This window comes from Bos indicus x Bos taurus, chromosome 13 (genome assembly GCF_003369695.1).
Source record: "Bos indicus x Bos taurus breed Angus x Brahman F1 hybrid chromosome 13, Bos_hybrid_MaternalHap_v2.0, whole genome shotgun sequence".
NCBI classification, from domain to species: domain Eukaryota; kingdom Metazoa; phylum Chordata; class Mammalia; order Artiodactyla; family Bovidae; genus Bos; species Bos indicus x Bos taurus.
The window spans coordinates 46,195,225-46,221,104 of NC_040088.1; the positions used below are offsets into that span (position 1 = coordinate 46,195,225).

The 25,880-nt window shown below is 39.1% G+C and overlaps 1 protein-coding gene across 21 annotated transcripts in view; it reads left to right on the top strand.

The window, feature by feature from the left end:
- The first annotated feature begins 324 nt into the window (after window positions 1–324).
- Window positions 325–25,880, top strand: part of LOC113903499 (ankyrin repeat domain-containing protein 26-like) — an 89,260-nt gene continuing 63,704 nt past the window's right edge. For 14 of the 21 annotated variants that reach the window (XM_027559688.1, XM_027559690.1, XM_027559691.1 and 11 more), the window contains exons 1-7: window positions 325–682; window positions 6,286–6,355; window positions 11,201–11,330; window positions 11,633–11,694; window positions 12,890–12,986; window positions 18,695–18,723; window positions 18,819–18,891. In XM_027559688.1, coding sequence (XP_027415489.1) covers window positions 675–682; window positions 6,286–6,355; window positions 11,201–11,330; window positions 11,633–11,694; window positions 12,890–12,986; window positions 18,695–18,723; window positions 18,819–18,891 — 469 coding nt within the window. In that variant the 5' untranslated portion in view covers window positions 325–674. Of the gene's footprint in view, window positions 683–6,285; window positions 6,356–11,200; window positions 11,331–11,632; window positions 11,695–12,889; window positions 12,987–18,694; window positions 18,724–18,818; window positions 18,892–25,880 lie in introns of those variants that run through there. The other 7 variants (XM_027559686.1, XM_027559687.1, XM_027559681.1 and 4 more) reach the window with 6 other exon arrangements.

Sequence of the window (25,880 nt, forward strand, 5' to 3'; positions counted from 1 at the left end):
TTTTTTTTGTTCTGGTTCTGTGGAAAATTCCATTGGTAATTTGATAGAAATTGCAATGAATCTGTAGATTGTTTTGGGTAGTATAGTTATTTTGACAGTTATATAGTTTTAATGTCACTTTGATTTCTGTGTTTATTTCAGTTTCCTGTCTTTCCCTCTTAGTTTAGGTAAGGGGTTATTGATACTGTTTGTTTCTTTCAGAAAATGAACTTATAGTTCTTGCACATGCACCCTTGTCAGTCTGGCACGCCAAGCCTCTGTGCACATGGGCAATGTGTTTCTAGGTGTCGCTTAGCAACGATCATTCTGGGATAAAAGATTCTAAACTGTTGAGCTTCCCAGTTGGGAGGTTGTGGCAGGACTGCTCTGGCTTACCTCTTAGTGTTTGTGTGGGTTTAGAGGACTCTGAAGAGCTGAGGGGGAGGTGAGGTGTGTTGGAGTTTGTAGACTCTGCGATGAAGAAGAGTTTTGGCTTCAGGAGTTAAGAAGGGCATCTCGCCCTTTGGCTCCTCCGTCAACCCAGTGAGAGACAGCTGTCATAGAATCAACTTCCAGCCCGGGTACTGCATCCGAGACAAGGACCTCGGAAAGATCCACAAAGCTGCCAGTGCAGGCAACGTAGCCAAAGTGCAGCAGGTTCTGTTGCCCAGGAGGAATGGCCTGAATGACAGAAGATGAATAGGTAAGCGGGGTGGAAGGGCCTGGCAGGGGTCCCTCCTGTGAGTTTCCCCTCCAAGGCTCTTCGACACCTTCCTGGGATCCAGCACCCCACAGAATTTATGATCAGCAGAAAGCCTTAGCTGGTTTCAGACCCACTTGTAATTCCCCTTATAGGGCACTTTGCTGATGGTTTTGAAGTCATTTAACTGAATGTCAGTAACCACAGAAATGAAATGAAACATGAATAGCATCTGTTTTTTCTGTCTTCCTCCTACTTTTTATTTGCATGGGTTAGCATGATGTACTCATGAGTAAGAGCTCCCAAGTTCTATAGGCTTCAAGAAATCTTCTGGAACCTCCTGGCTCTCACATTTTTTCTCATGTGATTTATGAAAACACTTCTTCATGGATCGCCAATCCATGGATCATGGCAGTGGACAGATTTCTGATGGTGTCAGCATCTTATTTTTAATTTACATAGTTTTATACCATAAGGTATATATTACAGAAAACTGCATAGTGAGCAAAATAATTCCCATGAGAGGTCAACTTCTGGATTAAAAATTCCTCAGATACAATTCAATATCCATTTTATATCAGTGTACACTTAGGTGTATATGTTCTTTGTTGAAGGACCTTAGAAGACAGCTTTGAAGTAGGAAGCTTGCTGTGTCCTTGAATAGGAAGACATTTTCTTAGGATATATGGTTTTTCTATACTTAAACCAAATCAATATATCATGATTTTAAACATTTTGGATTACATATGCTGTCTTTAATTATTGTGATGAAATTAAAATTGTACGTAGTAGACTAAGACTTGCTCTTCATGATATAAAAATGTGCCGTAAGTGCCAACAAAATATTCATTCACTAACAACTGTAAAGGGCATAGATAAATGAATGGAACAGAATAGAAAATGCCCAAACACCCAAATGTAGGTAAAACTTTAGAACTTGATACTGATGATATTTTCTATTAGGAAAGATAAATTGTATATAGATGGTGGAGAAATAACCTGATAAAAGAGAAAAGTAACTAGATTTTTATCTCATCAAAAAGTTTCAGATGGAGTGTGGATCAAACATTTTAAATATGCACAGTGAGAAAAGTACCAGAAGAAATCTCAAATTCTTATTTATATATATTTTTTTCCTGCTGACAGAGACCTTATTTTTCCCTTTACTATTGTTTCTTAACTTTAATTTTTTAAATTGGAGAATAATTGCTTTACCATGTTGTGTTGTTTTCTGCTGTATAACATCATAGATCAGTTCTAAGTATACATATTTCCCCTTCCTTGTGAGCCTCCTTCCCACCCCAAAGACCTCACTAAGAATTATTTCAAAAGCAAGAATTCTTGAGTTTCCTGGATTTTGGCACACACAAAAAAAGGAAAAGAAATCTGGAGGTTGAATTAACATTTTAACAACTCAAAAAAATGTAAAACTCTGTGTCAATCAAGCTGTCTATAGGCAAGTCAGATTAGCAGACAGGGTTGATCTTTTTGGCACTAATAGGAATGTAGTACAGATAAAAATAATTTGTCGCTTTCAATTTTTTTTAGAATTTTTTTTGAAGATTTATATCTTCTGACAATTTTATCTGAAATGATCTAAGAATTTGGTAGTTGTTTTTCATATTAGTGTTAAAATATTATTTATCACAATTTTAATACATAGCATTCGCCAACTGATTTCTGAATATAAAGAAAAGAGACCTGAAACTTCTCCTGAAAATAGCAACCCAGGTACATCATCTGATACCTAATTACTCTTGGTGATTCTACCATAGATAAAGTAGGAGTGAGGAAGTTTTAATAATGAAAGAACTATGAAAAAATTGGTGTAAATTGCATATGTGTTTTATTTTCTAAATTACTTTTTTAATACTCTAGTATTCATAATTATTTAAGAGGTTAGTTATAGGTGATTTAACATCAAAGACAGTATTGTCTGAAAAGAAATCCATGTATTTAATATGGCCCCTAAAGTCCTATATTAGATCTTTGTGTAAATAAGAAAAAAATTTTTTAACTTAGTATGATGTATATTTCATCTATAGTCCTATATCAAATTGGACTTCTTATGAAACTGAACATTCATTTTTAGAAATAGTTTGCATTTAGTGAATGAATAGTTAGTAGTTACTGTGTAGTGATTAGTCTCACTAAAATAGTTACCATCATTAAAACTGAGAACCTGAATAATCCCTTCCTGGTAGGATAAGAAATGATAAACAAAAGAACTGCAAAGCAGAGCCAGTGTGCAGCATAATAGTGAGAGATTATTTCTGAAAGATACCTACCAACAGTACAGAAGGCGGAAAAGCAATGCCTGGTTGAGAGCCAGTTGTTTTGCCTATTGCGTACCAAGCAGGTCTCTATTAGCAACTTCATTCCTTACAGATCCAAAGAGAGTGAGGTAGGTTGACTTCATTAGGACCAGATGTTTTCTTCTGTGTGTTAGATAATTGTCATGACAGTATAGTTTTGTAAGAACAAGATGTTCTCTTGCCATCAGTTAAAAGATTATCATAATAGATATTCAAATAGATCAACTTGGGACTCTGCAGGTTCTACTAAAAGCACAAAAAATACTTCGGATTAACAAAAACAGCATTAGGCCTGCTCAATGTGGCACATTGCACAGGGTGTCTGAGGATACCTTTAACTGAGTAGACCTCTGTCTAATCAAAGGGGGCTTCCCAGATGGCTCACTAGTAAAGAATCCACCTGCCAATGCAGGAGATACGGTTTGATCCCTGTGTCGGTAAGATCCCCTGGAGAAGGAAACAGCAATCCACTCCAGTACTTTTGCCTGGGAAATCCCATTGGCAGAAGAGCCTGGTGAGATGCAGTCCATGGGGTTGCAAGAGTCAGACACGACTTGGTAACTGAACAACAAAAACATCTATCAAAGAACTGTAGGTTGGTTTAATACATTAGTCAGAGGTAATACAGAGATGACAGAGTCTTGGTCTTCAATACATTCAAAATAGAAAAGAGTTGTCTCTGGTTAATTTCTGTATTTTTCTAAACAACATTTTCAAAGAAAACATGCCTATTTAGTTGTTCACTTGTTCACTAAACAGATAACTTTCAAGAGTCTCTTATGTACTAAGCATTGTTCTGATGTCACAGGGTGCAAACATTTAAAAATCACTGCCCCTGCTCTCCAGGCTCAAGCTTGCAGTGCTCTTCTCCCCTGGAGTCACTGAATGTGAGTCACCCCTCCAGCATCAGATCATGACGACCCCTGGGAAATGTTGTCCAAAGGCACCAGAGTCCATGGCTCCCTCCATCCTTCCCTCCCTCCCCTTGTTCATCAGCTTAAAATGTGATGATGTATGACTTCCAAGCTGAAAAAGCATGATTTCTATAAACATTTGCCATATAATGGGGAGGATTGATATAATGATATCCCTCACTAGTACACAGCACTCTTTGGACCATCCTGCTCTATGTGGTCCAGATACTCTTGAGCAATGGAAGGAGAGAATCTCAAGAGATTCTTTTTAAGCATATTAGTGTGTGTGTATGTATGTATATATATAAGTATTTAGACATTTTTTAAAAGTTCAGCTTCTGTGTACCCTACTGCATGCTCACCACTACAATTCCAGTCCCCATTCTCACAACCGAGTTGACTTCCTTTACCCGTTTGCCCTCCCCCGCCTCCCTTTCAAGAGATTATCCTTTCTAAACCTGGAATCACTACATCTTTCATACTTCTCTTGCCCTTGGAAAGAGGGCCAAGAAGAGAAGACTTTGCTTCCTATGTTTTACCATGCTCTGAAGTTCAATGCCTGTAGACCAAGCTTCCCTGTGATCAGGCATTTTCATTGTGAACTGAAGAGTCAGAGAAGTTGTCATGTCCCCAAAAGACACCTATAGTCTCTGTTCACTGCTCCAGGCAATGGAAGTCCAGAAATACTGTGCTGTTTAAGTGTGCTACTGTCAGTTTATAGTACTGATTCTATCAATGGTCTAATATCATTTTCTGTCAGTCTCCTGGAGTTTGGTTAGGATTATGGTCATTGTAAATAGCAGTTCTTTCTTTGTGTTTTTGTTTTGCATTTGATGACTATAAAGGGGAGGAGTGGTTCTTAGGCATTAGTAACCTACGAGTATAGTACAGTCACTGTTCCCTCTAGTGTGGCCTCCAGGTGTGGTTTGAAAGGAATACTTTTAAATCAAGCATCAGTCTTGAGGTTTTAATATTCTGTATTTTTCTTTTGTTGATTTAAAATGCATCTTGCTTTTTTCTTTAATATTGGATTAGAGTTCTGAAGAAGACTCTTTAAGCAGGTAGGATTTTTAGGATGTTTTAAATTATATGTTTAACTAAGGGAACATGGAGAAGAGAAACTAATGTTTGTTGAGCATTCTACTCTGGGTTAGACACTGCATTACGTGCTTCTTTGTGACCTCATAGATTCATCACAGCAGCTTTGTAAAGTAGCTGTGTCCTGCTGCTGCTGCTACTAACTTGCTTCAGTCATGCCCGACTCTGTGCAACCCCATAGATGGCAGCCAACCAGGCTCCCCCGTCCCTGGGATTCTCCAGGCAAGACCACTGGAGTGGGTTGCCATTTCCTTCTCCAATGCATGAAAGTGAAAACTGAAAGTGAAGTCGCTCAGTCGTGTCCGACTCTAGCTACCCCATGGACTGCAGCCCACCAGGCTCCTCCGTCCATGTTAGGCAACTCTGGTTTCAGGAGGTTAATGAATTGACCTGTGATTCCGCCGTTAAAATGAGTTGACCTGTGGTTTGACAGTTGGCATTCCTGGCTCCCACGTCTACTCCTATGTCCCTCAGCAGAGACTGAGAAGTACCCATACAGCACATAAGTTAAAGATAGATATAAATTAGTTCTTTGACTTGTCTACATTTTAAGTTTAGACATTGTAGGGAAACTCCATGTACTCTCTTTTAGAGTAAAGGAGAGAACTGGTGCCTTCTCAATAAGTGGTTTCCCTGCTGACGGACCTAGACTCCCCTTTTGGACAGACTCAGATTAGTCTCTGAACTGGGAACAGACAATGGAGAAGGAAAAGCCTATTCTTCCACTTTGTTTTAAGTCATCAGGTTTATTCCAATTTGGGCAAAAAAAATTATTTCAATCCATCAATCGGATTTTCTGTTCAGCTATTAGAACTTTTGGTGAAAACAGATTATTTTTAGGCTGTCACCCTCTGTTATGGAAACTAAGAATGAGTGTTAACTGGATATTTCATAGGTTGGGAGAGACGGAAGCAGAAATAGGTAATTAAAAACTTTTTTGGAGACTTGCCTGGGGCTGCAGTGGTTAAGATGGTTAATAAGACTTCTTTCAGTGTAGGCAGTGTGGGTTTGATATTCATTCAGGGAAGCCAAGATCTCACATGCCTCGGGGACAGACAGCCAAAACAGAACATAGAAGCACCATTGGAACAAATTCAATAAAGACTTTAAAACTGGTCCACATCAAAAAATCTTTTTTAAAAAAAAAAGCTGTTTTAAAACAGGCCAAATTTTATTCATGTCAAGAAAGTTCATTTAATATATAAAAAACTTTCACTTGTTTTGTTGTTGTTCAAAGAAATGAACTCACTCATTTTTATTGTATGTTTTTGCTTTAAAGGTTTCCCAATAAACCTGGTGTTGATTTAGGGCCTACAGCAGATGATGAAGTCTTAGATTTTAAAACCAAGGTAAAGTGTTCCATTGTGAAATTAGTTTTCCTGCTCTGAATTTAGTTTCATATAGTATTTACCCTTATGATTAGACAATGAAAGTGAAAAATAGATTCAAGGGATTAGATCTGATTAACAGAGTGCCTGAAGAACTATGGACGGATATTCGTGACATTGTACAGGAGGCAGTGATCAAGACCATCCCTAAGAAAAAGAAATGCAAAAAGGCAAAATGGTTGTCTGAGGAGGCTTTACAAATAGCTGAGAAAAGAAGAGAGCAAAAGGCAAAGTAGAAAAGGAAAGATATACCCATTTGAATGCAGAGTTCCAAAGAATAGCAAGGAGAGATAAGAAAGCCTTTCTCAGTGATGAAAGAAATAGAGGGAATCAATAGAATGGGAAAGACTAGAGATCTCTTCAAGAAAATTAGAGATACCATGGGAACATTTCATGCAAAGATGGGCACAATAAAGGACAGAAATGGTATGGACCTAACAGAAGCAGAATATATTAAGATGAGGTGGTAAGAATAAACAGAAGAACTATACAAAAAAGATCTTCATGACCCAGATAACCAGGATGGTGTGATCACTCAGCTAGAGCCAGACATCCTGGAATGCGAAGTCAAGTGGGCCTTAGGAAGCATCACTAGGAACAAAGCAGGTGGAGGTGATGGAATTGCAGCTTAGCTATGTCTAATCCTAAAAGATGATGCTGTGAAAGTGCTGCACTCAATATGCCAGAAAATCTGGAAACCTGAGCAGTGGCCACAGGACTGGAAAAGTCCGTTTTCATTCCAATCCCAAAGAAAGGCAATGCCAAAGAATGTTAAAACTACCGCATAATTGCATTCATCTCACATGCTAGCAAAGTGATGCTCAAAATTCTTCAAGCCAGGCTTCAGTAGTACGTGAACCATGAACTTCCAGATGCTCAAGCTGGATTTAGAAAAGGCAGAGGAACCAGAGATCAAATTGTCAATATCATCTAGATCATTAAAAAAGCAACAGATTTCCAGAAAAGCATCTACTTCTGCTTTATTGACTGTGCCAAACCATTTGACTCTGTGGATCACAACAAAGTGTAGAAAATTCTTCAAGAGATGGGAATACCAGACCACCTGACCTGCTTCTTGAGAAATCTGATTACAGGACAAGAAGCAACAATTAGAACTGAATATGGAACAACACACTGGTTCCAAATCGGGAAAGGAGTACACATCTTTTGGTTTCCATTTGAATGGAATATCTTTTTCCACCCTTACTTTCAGTGTGTATGTGTCTCTAGGTCTGAAGTGGGTCTCTTGTAGACAACATATATATGGCTCTTGTTATCGTTATCTATTCAGTTACTCTGTGTCTTTTGGTTGGTGCATTTGATCCATTTACATTTATAGTAATTATCGATATGTATGTTCCTATAGGTATTTTCTTAATTGTTTTGGGTTTGTTTTTGTAGGTCTTTTCCTTTCTCTTGTGTTTACTGGCTATGTAAGTCCCTTGAGTATTTGTTGCAAGGCTGGTTTGGTGGTGCTAAATTCTCTTAACTTCTGCTTGTCTGTAAAGCTTTTGATTTCTCTACCAATTTTGTATGAGTTCTTTTCAAATAGGATTTTCTATTTCTTTCTTATAGCATAATAGTACTTTAAAATGATTCATAATTACATCCTCACATAAACATTTCTACAATTTCAAACTTGTCGTTTAAGATCAATTTTAAAAAGGAGTCTTCTTGTCACATCTTGAATTGGTGTTTTACAATTAAATTTTTTCACTAAACTTAAAAATGCTTATTATTGTAATATCCCACAAGTGAATATTTCATATATTTATGAAACTACAGCTTTATATCTTTGAAACAGATGTTGAAATATATAATTGACAACTTTAATCTCATAGTTTCTTCCCCTGGTATTGTTTTATTTTCAAAAGTTCAGAATTCTGCCTATGTTTATACTAATTATACCAGTTTAGTATATTTTACAAATAATTATCCTAAGGGTATACGCTTTTCCTGAAAAAGTTTCTCTATTTCTAACCCAATGGTATTTATCCAAATCTTTTCAAGCCCCTTGCGTGCCTCAAATTCATTTAATACACCCCAAACTGAAGCCATTGTCCTTGATGCATCCCTCCTTCCTGCCTTTTTGTAAGCAACCCTGTCATCTGTCCTCCCCATCATAGCAGACAGAATCACTGAAATGCTACAGCGGGAAAAACTCTGGACTCCACCCTCCTTGAAATTACTGTATCCAGTCACTTACTAAGTTCAGTGTTTTCTACCTGTTTAACATTTTTCATATCTTATTACACTAATTCATTTCTCACCTATGATCTTGAAATATTCTTTTCTAGTTTTGCTCTCCTGATGTTCATCTTTATGTTGCTGCCAGAGTAATCATTCTAAAATATACTTGCCAGTCTTTTCTTTCCTCTTGACTCTGCAGTTTGTTTTAGAATGACTCTTACTGTCTTTATTTGGCTGTTTTTACAGCCAAATTTGCTTTTTAATTACACTTTCATACATATATGTACAGTGTGTAGGGTGCTTAATGTTCTCTGTGGAGCATTGCTTATAGGTTTTTGTTTTTTCCATGATGCTGTCTTTAAAATCCTGTCATATTTACTACTTCCTGGTGTAAATATGAATATATTTGAATAAAGCATGGCACCAAATAAAATAAAATATATTTGTGATGACTGCAAGGAGATCCAACCAGTCCATTCTGAAGGAGATCAGCCCTGGGATTTCTTTGGAAGGAATGATGCTAAAGCTGAAACTCCAGTACTTTGGCCACCTCATGCGAAGAGTTGACTCATTGGAAAAGACTCTGATGCTGGGAGGGATTGGGGGCAGGAGGAGAAGGGGACGACAGAGGATGAGATGGCTGGATGGCATCATTGACTCGATGGACGTGAGTCTGGGTGAATTCCGGGAGTTGGTGTTGGACAGGGAGGCCTAGCGTGCTGCGATTCATGGGGTTGCAAAAAGTCGGACACGACTGAGCGACTGATCTGATCTGATCTGAACACCTTTACTCATCTCACATGCTAGTAAAGTGATGCTTTAAATTCTCCAAGCCAGCTTCAGCAATACGTGAACTGTGAACTTCCAAATGTTCAAGAAGGTTTTAGAAAAGGCAGAGGAACCAGAGATCAAACTGGCAACATCTGCTGGATCATCAAAAAAGCAAGAGAGTTCCAGAAAAACATCTACTTCTGCTTTATTGACTATGCCAAAGGCTTTGACTGTGTGGATCACACTAAACTGTTGGAAAATTCTGAAAGAGATGAGAATAGAGCACCTGATCTGCCTCTTGAGAAATCTGTATGCAGGTCAGGAAGCAACAGTTAGAATTGGACATGGAACAACAGACTGGTTTCAAATAGGAAAAGGAGTACATCAAAGCTGTATATTCTCACCTTGCTTATTTAACTTATATGCAGAGTACATCATGAGAAACGCTGGGCTGGAGGAAGCACAAGCTGGAATCAAGATTGCTGGGAGAAATATCAATAATCTCAGATATGCAGATGACACCATCTTTATGGCAGAAAGTGAAGAGGAACTATAGAGCCTTTTGATGAAAGTGAAAGAGGAGAGTGAAAAAGTTGGTTTAAAGCACAACATTCATAAAACTAAGATCATGGCATCTGGTCCCATCACTTCATGGCAAATAGATGGGGAAACAGTGGAAACAGTGGCTGACTTTATTTTTCTGGGCTCCAAAATCACTGCAGGTTGTGATTGCAGCCATAAAATTAAAAGACGCTTACTCCTTGGAAGGAAAGTTATGACCAACCTAGACAGCATATTAAAAAGCAGAGACATTACTTTGCCAACAAAGCTCCATCTAGTCAAGGCTATGGTTTTCCCAGTGGTCATGTATGGATGTGACAGTTGGACTATAAAGAAAGCTGAACATAGAAGAATTGATGCTTTTGAACTGTGGTGTTGGAGAAGACTCTTGAGAGTCCCTTGGACTGCAAGGAGCTCCAACCAGTCCATCCTAAAGGAGATCAATCCTGGGTGTTCATTGAAAGGACTGATGTTGAAGCTGAAACTCCAATATTTTGGCCACCTGATATGAAAAGCTAACTCATTTGAAAAGACCCTGATGCTAGGAAAGATTGAGGGCAGGAGGAGAAGGGGACGACAGAGGATGAGATGGTTTGATGGCATCACCGACTCAATGGACGTGGTTTGGGTGGACTCTGGGAGTTGGTGATGGACAGGGAGGCCTGACATGCTGTGGTACATGGGGTAGCAAAGAGTCGGACACGACGGAGCGACTGAACTGAACTGAACACCTTTACCTGTGTAGTAGATCCCCAACATGTGAAGGAAAAAGATGACACTTCCTTTCTCCCATTTGAACCTGGTTCTCCAGTTTTGTCTCTCTATATGGTTCCCAGTGACTCTGTTCTAGTTTTCTACATGACTTGTGAACATTGTTTCACACCTCACCCATTTGCTCGGGCCGCCCTTCCTAGAATCCCCCTCACATCCTGGCTCTGCACTCTCTGTCTTCTGAGACACAGCCCTTTATCACAGCGTTCCTTGAGCTTCACAGGTACACCTGCCTCCTTTCTCCTTTGTGCTTTTCCTGTGCTCTGTGTGCTTCAGTTGCAGAGCTGTTGAAGGATACTTTTCTGCTCTTGTTTGTTTTCATGTGTCTCTGCCTCACCTAGAACACAACGCAGAATCACTCTTTTCTTTACATTTCTAACTTCTCCCAGGACAGTGTCTATGATTTCCTAGACAGAGTGAATGTTTATCATCTTACTGATTGAGTGAATGACCAAATGAATGAATATGTTTTCTAAAGTTGGGTTTTTGTTTTATTTTGTCTTGTTTTTATAGGAAGGGGCCACAAAGTCAGAACTTGTTGCAGAAGAAAGTGATACTGATATTATTGACAGGGCTCCCCAAAAACAAACAAATCATGACCGTTCGACTTCTGTTGATGGAGCATACAAAAATGATAGACGTGGTAAGTCAGTGAACTTCTTTGAATTTTTTCTATGCTTAAAAGCTAATATAAAACCATCTAAAGAGTATGCATCCAAATATTATATGAATTTCTTTTTAAGTAAGTTTCTTTTGCTCTCTTTCTTCATAACTGTCCCACCTACTACCAACCTTTTCTTCCTGAGAATGCTTCAACCCTCTGAAATTCTTTTCCACTACTTTATTTTATTGAAATATTCATGGATAGAGATAGGCTTATATATGTCTTTAAAATTCATAGTTAGTAAATGTTCTCATTAATGTATCTGTGACACCATTTTCCAGATATGCTGCCAGCCTTAGGATTGGGAGAAGAGGAAGATATAGAATCACCTTGGGATTCTAAGGTATTGTCTTCTGTTATTATTTTGAAATGTAAGCACTGAGTGATGTAAGAACATAAAAGCAAGAGATGCTATGACTTTCTCACCTTTGCATTTCCCCATCAAAACTTGGTTCTTTTTTTAAACCTGTATTGAATAAAATAATTCTGTGCTAAATACTACCAAATAGTACACTTTTGTTCATTTGCAAGATTCACCTAATGAAATCAGTGTTGTACAGAAACCAAGGCTTAGAAGTCCTAAGGAATCCGTTTGGGTTCTGAAGTTACATTTATCTAAAAACTGTAGCATTATTCCAGGTCAGTCTATGATCAAATGTTTCTTTCTTTCTTCCTCTGTTCCTTCCTTTCTTCTTTCAAATTTTATTGAAGTACAGTTGATATACAGTATTGCGTCAGTTTCTTGTGTGCATCAAAGTGAATCAGTTACATATATATATATATATACATACATATATATATATATATATATATATATATAAATCAACTCTTTTTTATATTCATTTTCCATATGGGCTTTTACCAAATATTGAGTAGAGCTCCTGGTGCTGTACAGTAGGGCCTTATTATTTATCTATTTTACTCACAGTGGTGTGTATGTGTCAATCCCAATCTCCGAACCAAATGTATGTTTCTTTGGTACATGTGCATGTGTGAAACTGTTAGGGTCAGAGAGAAACAGGTTGAATTTTGGTTTTTTGCCACACTGACGTTGAAAAGTAAGTGCGTGAAACTTGAACGTATTACTACATTTGGATTGTCAGGTTGATTTGCAAAGAACATTTCAAGAGAAGCAAAAGCATGGGAAATAGTAATAAATATGTGGGGTTATAATAACAGCAGTTAGCTTTAGTGATGTTTTAGTAAGTGCAAACCATTTTTGATTGCTTAAGTAGCATGTGCAGAGTACATTTATGGCATCCGTACTTGAAGTAACATAAAGTAACGATGCCCTGTTTGAAGGTGGGAGCTATGGAAGGAGATAAGAAGGGCCTGATCTCTTAGATGCAGGCAGCCACTGCCTGGTGATCCAGCACCATGTTTGAATTCAGCATCCTGGTTCTGTCCCATAGCAACTGTGGGATCTTGGCAAAACCTGTCTTAACCGGGTTAAAAGTAGGCAGTTTTTAAAAGTACGGTATTTTCTTCAAAAGGGATTAGGAACTTTTTGTGCAACTCATTATTATCATTAATTGTAGCAGAGTATCTCTGAGAGCCTTCCACAGAAGTATGTGGATCATTTATCTAGAACTGCTGGTGAAAGAGGAAAAAAGACATTAAATGGACAAGTAGAAGGTAAGAACTGTATTTTACGGAAAAGTCATTTGACAGAACGTTGATTGAAAATGGAAATGCTAATATATTCTAATAAGCAAAGAAAATCACCTGTCGGATGGGTAGTGAGAAAAAAAGATGAGAAAAGCAGGGCAATTGTATATCTTATCAGGTGTCAACCACAGATTACATTGAGAATCCAATTTAAGAAGCTAAATTATTAGTTATTAGATTTACTTCACGGTCCAATGTTTAAGACTTCGATTGGTTAAGGCTCTCCAATGCAGGGGGTGCAGGTTCTATCCCTGGTCAGGGAACTAAGATTCCATGTGACACATGACCAAAAAAAAGAAAAAAATTATTATTAGTTCTGTTTCAAGATATTCTACACCCTAAGGAAGGTCAAGAAATAAGAAACAAGAGGGAATGAAGGATTAGGGAGGCAGAGGGGGCACAGGGAGGAAATGAAGAAAAGGAAGCACGGGTTTGTGGGGGAAGGTGGCAATAAGTAATAAAGGTCTTTAGATAAACAGAGAGTATTTGACATGGACGATGAATTTGAAGTGAGCTTCCGGCACCAAAACTTGTCAGAGAAGAACAGCAAAGTTCTCCCCCTCTTCCTGTTTTACTCGTTATTAGGAAGACATTGAGAACTGAGGTCTTGGCAGGCAGAGCTGTAGGAAGACATTCAGATCTGAGGTCTCGGCAGCAGAGCTGTGCTTTATCCTCTGTGGAGGAGCACAGGCATAGGTCCTCAGCTGTAGATGTTTCAAACTGATGTCATACGAAGTGCTGCTTTCTAGGATGGTGTCGCATAGGCCACAACAAGAGAGCTATAAAGAAGGAGAGAGCAGGGGGCGTGATGGGGAGACAAGGAACACACAGCATAAAAGCGGTTCACTGGAAAGTTTCCAACTTCTAATGCAGTTTCAGTATCTAATGCAGTATTACTTCAACTTAGTTCACTTTCCTGAAAACTTAGCCTCTGTTTCCTCACTCTAACACTTCCCCGCAAACTGAAACTGCATTAGAAGTTGGAAACTTTCCAGTGGACTCGCTTTCATGCGTGTAGAAGCACTCCGGGAGTTGGTGATGGACACGGAGGTCTGGCATGCTGCAATTCATGGGGTCGCAAAGAGTCGAACACGACTGAGCAACTGAACTGAACTGAACTGAATGTAGAAGCAGACTCCTTATAGACCAGAGTTCCTCGAATTTTAATTAGTAACTTGGGGGCCACGTGTGAAGTACACATGCTGAGCAGGAGGCCTGAGAATCTGCGTTTCTAACAAGCTCTCAGAGTAGCAAGGGTGTAGCCTTGCATTTAGAGAAATCTGGAAGAAGAGCTTTGGATAGTGGAGGACATAACAGGATCAAGGAAAAGCATTATTCTGTTTTTCTTTCTGAGCATGTCCACAACCAGAGGGAAACAAAGAGTTGAAGTAGCAGTTAATAGGTGTAAAATACCATTGCTAAGCAAAAAGGGAGAAAGAAATGGTAGGGATGATCCATAGAAAGGATATAAAGGGGGAAGATTTAAGACCACAGATCCAGAGATTACCGTTTGGAGAGAAGAGAATCTAGTGAAAGGACAAAGGGAGGAAAGTAAGGCCTTAGGGAGGTGAGTTTGGAGTTGATGCGGACACTCGGGAGAACTCCTTCTAGATGGCTTCAGTGTATTTACAGGGAAAAGAGATAAGATCATTGTTGCTCCAGAGAATCCTGGAGGTTGGAGGGGGTGTTCGAAGTGGGAGAAATCGCAGCCACTCAGGCATCAAAGACAAATGTTGTACCAGTATTTGTTATTCAAATTAGATTAATTTGAAAAAGGAACCATAGATTCGTTTTTTTTAAACATAGCTGATTTTTTGAAAGTTGTTTCATAGAAATCCTTTGAAGCATTAGCATGTAGTACCAAACCAAACTAAGTTTTGAAGCCAGATTAATCGGGTTCATTCCCTAAATGCTAGAAATACTTTTAATAAATACTACACTGATTTTGAAACATGCAAATTTTTAATTTCTAATAATTCTTTGGCAATTAAATGTATTATTTCCTTTTTGATAATTGTGTTTCAATATTGAGAATTTATTATACATTATTTCCTAGATGTGTCTTATATACCTTCTTGTATGAGTGGATTGAGAAACTTTAAGATGGCTAAACTAGAGGAGCCAAGACATTGTGGGCAAACCAGTAGCCCACATGGATGTGGAAAAAAAAAATGAATATTTTTATGAGTCATTTTCTACAAGTGTATATCCAGACTAATCTGTTCATTATTCTGTCTCTGATGAGAAATGAATTATACATTTTAGTGAACTGTCACCCCAACTGTGCACTTCTTAAATGACTGGACAGATCGAAGAACATGACAAATACTTGTAATATAATGGTGCAAATGATAACTGCTGTGTTGCATTCAAGATATGCTGTTGCATTTTACCATCAGCTTTAACATTTATCTTCTTGGGTTCATGATTTGCTCCTCTGATTAAGATCCATTTTCTCCTCACCAGTCAATATGTTCACATTGGTCTATGTGCACTTCAACATTTTATAAAGCCATTGAAAACGTAATGTTATTAACTGCATGTTTTGGCAAACCTGTATTCCTATTTTTTTTTCTTTTTTGCATTTCTTTTCCATGGGGTTCGTCTTGATCCCTGTCTTCTGTACAATGTCACGAACCTCATTCCATAGTTCATCAGGCACTCTATCTATCAGATCTAGGCCCTTAAATCTATTTCTCACTTCCACTGTATAATCATAAGGGATTTGATTTAGGTCATACCTGAATGGTCTAGTGGTTTTCCCTACTTTCTTCAATTTCAGTCTGAATTTGGCAATAAGGAGTTCATGATCTGAGCCACAGTCAGCTCCTGGTCTTGTTTTTGCTGACTGTATAGAGCTTCTCCATCTTTGGCTGCAAAGAATATAATTAATCTGATTTCAGTGTTGACCATCTGGTGATGTCCATGTGTAGAGTCTTCTCTTGTGTTGTTGGAAGACCAGTGCATTTTCTTGGCAAAACTCTATTAGTCTTTGCCCTGCTTCATTCTGTATTCCAAGGCCAAATTTGCCTGTTACTCCAGGTGTTTCTTGACTTCCTACTTTTGCATTCCAGTCCCCTATAATGAAAAGGACATCTTTTTTGGGTGTTAGTTCTAAAAGGCCTTGTAGGTCTTCATAGAACTGTTCAATTTCAGCTTCTTCAGCATTACTAGTTGGGGCATAGACTTGGATTACTGTGATATTGAATGGTTTGCCTTGGAAACGAACAGAGATCATTCTGTCGTTTTTGAGATTGCATCCAAGTACTGCATTTCGGACTCTTTTGTTGACCATGATGGCTACTCCATTTCTTCTGAGGGATTCCTGTCCGCAGTAGTAGATATTATGGTCGTCTGAGTTAAATTCACCCATTCCAGTCCATTTGAGTTCGCTGATTCCTAGAATGTCGACATTCACTCTTGCCATCTCTTGTTTGACCACTTCCAATTTGCCTTGATTCATGGACCTGACATTCCAGGTTCCTATGCAATATTGCTCTTTACAGCATCAGACCTTGCTTCTATCACCAGTCACATCCACAGCTGGGTATTCTTTTTGCTTTGGCTCCATCCCTTCATTCTTTCTGGAGTTATTTCTCCACTGATCTCCAGTAGCATATTGGGTACCTACTGACCTGGGAACATCCTCTTTCAGTATCCTATCATTTTGCCTTTTCATACTGTTCATGGGGTTCTCAAGGCAAGAATACTGAAGTGGTTTGCCATTCCCTTCTCCAGTGGACCACATTCTGTCAGATCTCTCCACCATGACCCGCCCATCTTGGGTTGCCCCACAGGCATGGCTTAGTTTCATTGAGTTAGACAAGGCTGTGGTCCTAGTGTGATTAGATTGACTAGTTTTCTATGAGTATAGTTTCAGTGTGTCTGCCCTCTCACGCCCTCTTACAACACCTACCATCTTACTTGGGTTTCTCTTACCTTGGGTGTGGGGTATCTCTTCACGGCTGTTCCAGCAAAGTGCAGCCGCTGCTCCTTACCTTGGATGAGGGGTATCTCCTCAATGCCGCCCTTCCTGACCTTCAGCGTGGGATAGCTCCTCTAGGCCCTCCTGCGCCCATACAGCCAGTGCTCCTTGGACATCGGGTTGGTCTTCCCACAGGACTGGAAAAGATCAATTTTCATTCCAATCCCAAAGAAAGGCAATGCCAAAGAATGCTCAAACTACCGCACAATTGCACTCACCTCACATGCGAGTAAAGTAATGCTGAAAATTCTCCAAGCCAGGCTTCAGCAATGTGTGAACTGTGAACTTCCTGATGTTCAAGCTGGTTTTAGAAAAGGCAGAGGAACCAGAGATCAAATTGCCAACATCCGCTGGATCTTCAAAAAAGCAAGAGAGTTCCAGAAAAACATCTATTTCTGCTTTATTGACTATGCCAAAGCCTTTAACTGTGTGGATCACAATAAACTGTGGAAAATTCTGAAAGAGATGAGAATACCAGACCACCTGACCTGCCTCTTGAGAAATCTGTATGCAGGTCAGGAAGCAACAGTTAGAACTGAACATGGAACAACAGACTGGTTCCAAATAGGAAAAGGAATTCGTCAAGGCTGTATATTCTCATCCTGCTTATTTAACTTATATGCAGAGTACATCATGAGAAATGCTGGGCTGGAAGAAACACAAGCTGGAATCAAGATTGCCAGGAGAAATATCAATAACCTCAGATATGCAGATGACACCACCCTTATGGCAGAAAGTGAAGAGGAACTAAAAAGCCTCTTGTTGAAAGTGAAAGAGGAGAGTGAAAAAGTTGGCTTAAAGCTCAACGTTCAGAAAACGAAGATCATGGTATCCAGTCCCATCAGTTCATGGGAAATAGATGGGGAAACAGTGGAAACAGTGTCAGACTTTATTTTGGGGGGCTCCAAAATCACTGCAGATGGTGACTGCAGCCATGAAATTAAAAGATGCTTACTCCTTGGAAGGAAAGTTATGACCAACCTAGATAGCATATTCAAAAGTGGAGACATTACTTTGCCAACAAAGATTCATCTAGTCAAGGCTATGGTATTTCCTGTGATCATGTATGGATGTGAAAGTTGGACTGTGAAGAAGGCTGAGTGCCGAAGAATTGATGCTTTTGAAGTGTGGTGTTGGAGAAGACTCTTGAGAGTCCCTTGGACTGCAAGGAGATCCAACCAGTCCATTCTGAAGGAGATCAGCCCTGGGATTTCTTTGGAAGGAATGATGCTAAAGCTGAAACTCCAGTACCTGGCCACCCCATTCGAAGAGTTGACTCATTGGAAAAGACTCTGATGCTGGGAGGGATTGGGGGCAGGAGGAGAAGGGGACGACAGAGGATGAGATGGCTGGATGGCATCACTGACTCGATGGACGTGAGTCTGGGTGAACTCCGGGAGTTGGTGTTGGACAGGGAGGCCTGGCGTGCTGCGATTCATGGAGTCGCAAAGAGTCAGACACAACTGAGCGACTGAACTGAACTGAACTGATTCCTATTTTTTCTTCACTATCTTTAGCGGATTCATAAGTCTGTCTTACCAGTGTCCTAAGATCTCCCTAAAAACAAGACACTAAAACCGAATGTATTCAGTGCAAAGGCAAGGATTCTGCCCAGTACTAACTCTGCATGAATATGCAGCTGGCTTTCATATTTACGTGTAATTAACTCTATGTCCCTTTTCCCTTTTAGATTCTCCTGAGAAATATTATAACATGAAGGTAAAAATGTTTATGATTTTATCTTGAATTATGAACTGTGGATTGATTCATATGTGCATTATTTAGTAATTAACTTGTTTCCAAACCCCATTCAGCCTGCAGTCAGAATGAAAGATTATGTTCCTAATAAAACAGTCAGAATGAAGGATTTACAAACATCCGGTTCAGGTAAATTTTTCAGTACACAATTAACTCTGGAAAGAGGGACACTGAAATATTTGAAATGCTCAGTCTTCAAAGTTCTAACTTATTTTTGCAAATTTAATTTAAGAATTTAACATAAATAAGGCAAATGTTATTATTGATACCTGTGCTTTGAAACAAAAGATATTTACAAGCATAAGAAAAAGAAATTTTTAAAATGTAAGCTTGAACATAAGATGTTTCTGTATATGTTTCAATACCCTGAAGTTCTCAGTTTGGAATCTCTATACTTCTCAGGAATTCTCAGAGATTAAATATTAGACTTTTAAGATTTTTTCAATGTCCAAAAATGCTTGTTTGAACTCTGAACTTTCCCTAGAGTAAAAAACTTCACTAGCTACTATGTCAGTTATATTTCAGCTTATAATTATTTCATTATAGTGCTGTTACACAGATGAAAGTAGGCCAATCAGATGTTTTGATTAGCAGACTGTGTGTGTGTGTGTTTGTGTATGTGTGTGTGAGTTTGTGGTGTCTTTGATTATTAGAAGTAAGGGAAGTAATCATACTTTAATAAATATTTGATAGACATAATCTTTTAAAACAGTGATTCTGAAAACTGTTTGCTTTAGGATCCTTTTATACTTTTATAAATTATTGAGAATTCCAAGGAACTTTTGTTTATGTGTACTGATGTTTACTATATTGGAGTTCAGTTCAGTTTAGTCAGAGTCATGTCTGACTCTGCAACCCCATGGACTGCTGCACACCAGGCTTCCCTGTCCATCACCAACTCCCGGAGTTTACTCAGACTCACGTCCATCGAATTAGTGATGCCATCCAACCATCTCATCCTCTGTCATCCCCTTCTCCTTCTGCCTTCAGTTTTTCCCAGCATCAGGGTCTTTTCCAGTGAGTCAGCTCTTCGCATCAGGTGGCCATAGTATTGGAGTTTCAGCTTCAGCATCAGTCCTTTCAATGAATGTTCAGGACTGATTTCCCTTAGGATGGACTGGTTGGATCTCTTTGCAGTCCAAGGGATTCTCAAGAGTCTTCTCCAACACCACATTTCAAAAGCATCATTCCTCAGTGTGCAGGTTTCTGTATACAGTCCAACTCTCACATCCAACAGGACTACTGGAAAAACCATAGCTTTGACGAGACAGACCGATATTGGCAAAGTAATGCCTCTGCTCTTTAATATGCTGTCAAGGTTGGTCATAGCTTTTCTTCCAAGGAGCAAGCGTCTTTTAATTTCATGGGTGCAGTCCCCTTCTGCAGTGATTTTGGAGATCCCCAAAATAAAATCTGTCACTGTTTCCACTATTTCCCCATCTATTTCCCATGAAGAGATGGGACCAGATGCCATGATCTTAGTTTTCTGAATGTTGAGATTTAAGCCAACTTTTTCACTCTCTTCTTTCACTTTCATCAAAAGGCTCTTAAGTTCTTCTTTGATTTCTGCCATAAGGGTGGTGTCATCTGCTTATTTATGGTTATTGATATTTCTCCTGGCTATCTTGATTTTAGCTTGTGCTTCATCTAGCCTGGCATTTCGCATGATGTACTCTGCATATAAGCTAAATAAGCAGGGTGACAATATACAGCCTTGACATACTCCTTTCCCTATTTGGAATCAGTCTGTTGTTCCATGTCCAGTTCTAACTGTTGCTTCTTGACCTGCATACAGATTTCTCAGGAGGCCAGTCAGGTGGTCTGGTATTCCCATCTCTTTAAGAATTTTCCAGTTTGTTGTGATCCACACAATTAAAAGCTTTGGGGTGATCAATAAAGCAGAAGTAGATGTTTTTCTGGAACTCTCTTGCTTTTGTGATGATAATGGATGTTGGTAATTTGATCTTGGTTCCTTTGCCTTTTCTAAATCTGGCTTGAATATCTGGAAGTTCATGTTTCACGTACTGTTGAAGCCCAGCCTGGAGAATTTTGAGTATTACTTTGCTAACGTGTAAAATGAGTGCAATTGTGTGGTAGTTTGAACAGTCTTAGGCATTGCCTTTCATTGGGATTGAAATGAATACTGACCATTTCCAGTCCTGTGGCCACTACTGAGTTTTCCAGATTTGCTGGCATATTGAGTGCAGCACTTTCACAGCATCATCATTTAGGATTTGAAAATAGCTCAACTGGAATTCCATCACCTCTACTAGCTTTGTTCGTAGTGATGCTTCCTAAGGCCCACTTGACTTCACATCCCAGGATATCTGGCTCTAAGTGAAGGATCACACCATCATGCTTATCTGGGTCATGAAGATCTTTTCTGTACAGTTCTTTTGTGTGTTCTTACCACCTCTTCTGAATATCTTATGCATCTGTTAGGTCCATACCATTTCTGTTCTTTATTGTGCCCATTTTTGCATGAAATGTTCCCTTGGTATATCTTACTTTCTTGAGGAGATCTCTATTCTTTCCCATTCTATTGTTTTCCTCTATTTCTTTGCATTGATCACTGAAGAAGACTTTCTTATCTCTCCTTGCTATTCTTTGGAACTCTGCATTCAAATGGGTATATCTTTCTTTTTCTCCTTTGCCTTTAGCTTCTCTTCTTTTCTCAGATATTTGTAAGGTCTCCTCAGACAACCATTTTGCATTTTTGCATTTCTTATTCCTGGAAATGTGCTTGATCAATGTCACAAATCTCTGCCCATAGTTCTTCAGGCACTCTATCAAATCTACTCCCTTGAATCTATTTGTCAGTTCCACTGTATCATCCTAAGGGATTTGATTTAGGTCATACCTGAATGGTCTAGTGGTTTTCCCTACTTTTCTTCAATTTAAGTCTGAAGTTGGCAATAAGAAGTTCAGGATCTGAGCTGCAGTCAGCTTCCAGTCTTGTTTTTGCTGACTGTATAGAGCTTCTGCATCTTTGACTGCAAAAAATAGAATCAATCTGATTTTATCATTGACCATCTGGTGATATCCATGTGTAGAGTCTTCTCTTGTGTTGTTGGAAGAGGGTGTTTGCTATGACCAGTATGTTCTCTTGGCAAAGCTCTGTTCACCTTTGTCCTGCTTCATTCTGTACTCCAAGGCCAAATTTGCCTGTTATTCCAGGTATCTCGTGACTTCCTACATTTGCATTCCAGTCCTCTATAATGAAAAGAACATCTTTTTTGGGTGTTAGTTCTAGAAAGTCTTGTAGGTCATCATAGAACCGTTCAACTTCAGCCTCTTCAACATAACTGGTTGGGGCATAGACTTGGATTACCGTGATATTGAATGGTTTGCCGTGGAAATGAACATTTTTGAGATTGCATCCAAGTACTGTTTCAGACTCTTGTTGACTGTGATGGCTACACCATTTCTTCTAATGGATTCTTGCCCACAGTACTAGATACAATGGTCATCTGAGTTAAATTCACCCATTCCAGTCCCATTTGGGTGCTTCGCTGGTAGCTCAGTCGGCAAAGAATCTGCCTGTAGTGCAGGAGATTGAGATTTGACGCCTGGGTCAGGAATATCTCCTGAAGAGGGAAATGGCAACCCACTCCAGCACCCTTGCTTGGAAAATCCTATCGCCAGAGGAGCCTGGCGAGCTACAGTCCGTGGGGTCACGAGAGTCAGACCCAACTTAGGACTAAACCACAAACCAGTCCATTTTACTTCACTGAGTCTTAAAATATCTCTGAAGAACTCCACTGTGCACTCAGAAAGAATGAGAATGGAAGTAATGTTTAGAGTTGTGAAAATAGTTTTGACCTCTTGGACCCCCTGGCCCAGTGGATCTCTGGACTTCAGGGATTCTTAGGTCACACTTCAGAACCACCATTTTAAACCATTGACCTGGTTGGATGTGAAATGATAAAGGGGCCCTTGTGTTGACACGGAGTTTAAAGTTTCACTTTTACATTTCTTGCTTGTTTCTTTGATTTCTCTTAAGTAATTTAGACCTGACAATTCCTTTTTCTAAAGCAAATATTTCTGTGTTGTATTCATTCTTGCCTCATGGCACTCTGTGCTGTTTGGATCCAGTGTGGTCCTAGACTTATCCTATTTTCACATGGAAACAATTAGTCACCCACAAGACTCATTTCTTATGTAAGTTTATGATGTCTATCTAAGGCTTAAAAAATCAGTTCTAAAGATATTGATAATTTGAGGAAAGACTGTCTCATTGTAATTAAAGAAGTTGTTGTCGGTGGTGGTGTTCAGTCACTAAATCAGGTCCAACTCTTTGTGACCCATTGCACGGCAGCACTCTAGGCCTCCTTGTGCCTCACCATCTCCCGGAGTTTGCCCGAGTTCATATCCATTGAATCAGCGATGCTATTCAGCTGATGCTATCAGCTGAATATCAGCTATGCTATTTCTGGGACTAGTTGGGAAACTAGGTAGACATCTAGAGATTGCCTTCTCAAAATGCGACTTCATAGCAATATTTTTATATAGCTGTCAATTCATTAGTTATGATTATATCAGTATAACTGCAAAAGCAACTCTGATACCAAATACTAAAATATTTCTCGTGTCTTCTCTGATTTCATATATTTTGGAATTGGCTTTGCCAGTGGTAATGGGGTCATGGGAAATTTGCAACATAGTACCTCCTTCTCAGCTGTGTCCACATAGTATATCAACTTGTTTTATTATTGTAAATTATTGTAATGAATTAAGAGTTCACAAGGGATGCTGGTATAAAGGAGTGCTGTTTTATTTAAAAGCAGTATATATAAAGTCAATTCTGACTCTACTAGAATGCCAAATCTATTGAGTAACCACATCTAATAATGTGTTGTCCATAAATACTAATTAATTTAGCACCTTTAAACAGTCATATGGTCAGGGCTATAGTAAGAAATCATACAGTTTCTTTTTTCACTCCTGTACTTTTTTCTTTCCTATCCTCACCTTTGCATTTACAGACGATTCTCAGTTATCTCCTAGAATAGTGACTACAAGCTCTAAACTCAAAGTGTTTGTCTTTTTCTTCTTTTAATCTATACAACTGAGTCATTTGCTCCTGTTTCTCCATGAGCTTGGTAGGTCAGGAAAAGCAAATTCAAATAAAACACCTACACGAGTCCCTTCAACACTGGACAATGTGAAATAGGAAAACTACGAAATAAATAGAAGCAAATTCAGTCAGTTCATGTTGATCATTTCCCTTCTCACTCGATACCTTTTATAAAATAACAAGCAGAATCTACTCTTTTGGAGTCCCTGGATTTGTACCTTTATTGGTTTCTTAAAAATTTATCTATACTATACCCTGAAAGTTTTATATCCTAAAATATTTCTGTAAACACTCCCTCAGTTCAGGCCTGCATCACCTTTTTTTCCTCAGTATTAATGCCTTCAGATTTGTCTTTCTCCAGTTATTTGTATACTCTTCAAATTCATCCCTCCCATAGCATTTAGAGTCACCAATCTCAAAAGCACAGGTGACCATGAAGCACTCTAAATCATATTGGTGTCTAGACCTCTTAAAGCACCACTGATGCCCATCAACTGCTGTTGATGCCCTCCTCACCTCTCCCTGTTGTTGTTGGTCAGTTGCTCAGTCGTGTCTGATTCTATGCAACCCTGTGGACTACAGCACACCAGGCTTCTGTGTCCTTCACCATCTCCCAGAGCTTGCTCAACTCACGTTCATGGAGTCAGTGATGTCATGCAACCATCTCATCCTCTGTCATTCCCTTTTCCACCCAACTTCTATCTTTCCCATCATCAGGGTCTTTTCTAATGAGTCAGTTCTTTGAATCTGGTGGCCAAAGTACTGGAGCTTCAGCATCAGCGTCAGTCCTTCCAATGAATAGTCAGAACTGATTTTGTTTAGGATTGACTGGTTTGATCTCCTTACAGAGAGACCCTTGGACTCTCAAGAGCCTTTTCCAACACTACAGTTGAAAAACATCCGTTCTTCGGTGCTCAGTCTTCTTTTTGGTCCAACTCTCACATCCATACATGACTACCAGAAAAGAAGTCCATACAGGACTACTAGCTTTAACTAGACGGGCCTTTGTCAGGAAAGTAATGTCTCTTTTTTAATACTCTGTCTAAGTTTGTCATATCTTTTCTTCAAAGAAGCAGGCATCCTCTAATTCATGACTGCAGTCATCATCTGCATTGATTTTGGAGCCCAGGAAAATAAAGTCTGTCCCTGTTTCCGTTGTTTCCCAATCTCTTTGCCACGAAGTGATGGGACCGGATGCCAAGATCTCCATCAGCCCCTGTCCCTTTACTTTGGACAAGTATCTACCCTGTCCTGCGTGTGCTTCTCTTCCCGTCTTGCTCCGGCCTTAAGTGCTCTCCCCCTCCTGCCCTCTGTGCCCTTGAACTGTGTAAGTCTGTGCTCAGGCATTATCTCTAGAAAAGCCATCCCTGACACCTTTTATCTACATTTTCCCTTAAACTCTAGGGTCTAGTACTGAGCAGAAACCTGAGAAATAATTACTGAATAAGAAACACAGGGACTCTGTATCAACCTAGAGGGGTGGGGTGGGGAGGGAGATGGGAAGGAGGTTCAAAAGGGAGGGGATACATGTATACCTACGGCTGATTCATGTTGAGGTTTGACAGAAAACAACAAAATTCTTTGACACAATTATCCTTAAGTAAAATAACAAGTGGGAAAAAAGGAAAATCTATACCCACATGATTTTTAAGAGCTTCTCCTGTGTAGTCTAGGAGCCAAGGGGATAGACATGTGAAGAAATAATTTACAGTTCAGATGTTTATCTATCACTAGGAAAATCTAGAAAGATACAATAGAAAAATCTTTAAAGTAAGGTAGCTACAAGGAAAGAGATACCTGTTTATCAGGGGAAAGATAGCAGTAACCAAAGACAACTTCACAAAGCAGGTTGAGCTTTAAAAAATGAAAAGTAATTTGTTGGAAGAGCACAGGGAAGCATTTTGGATTAAGGAACTGATAAAAGCATAAAAAATAAGAGGAATTTTATAAACCATGAATAATGTTACAGTTGAAGCTTGGTGTATTGTTAAAAAGGTCCTGTTATGAAGTAGAGACGAGAATATATGGTGACTTTATATGT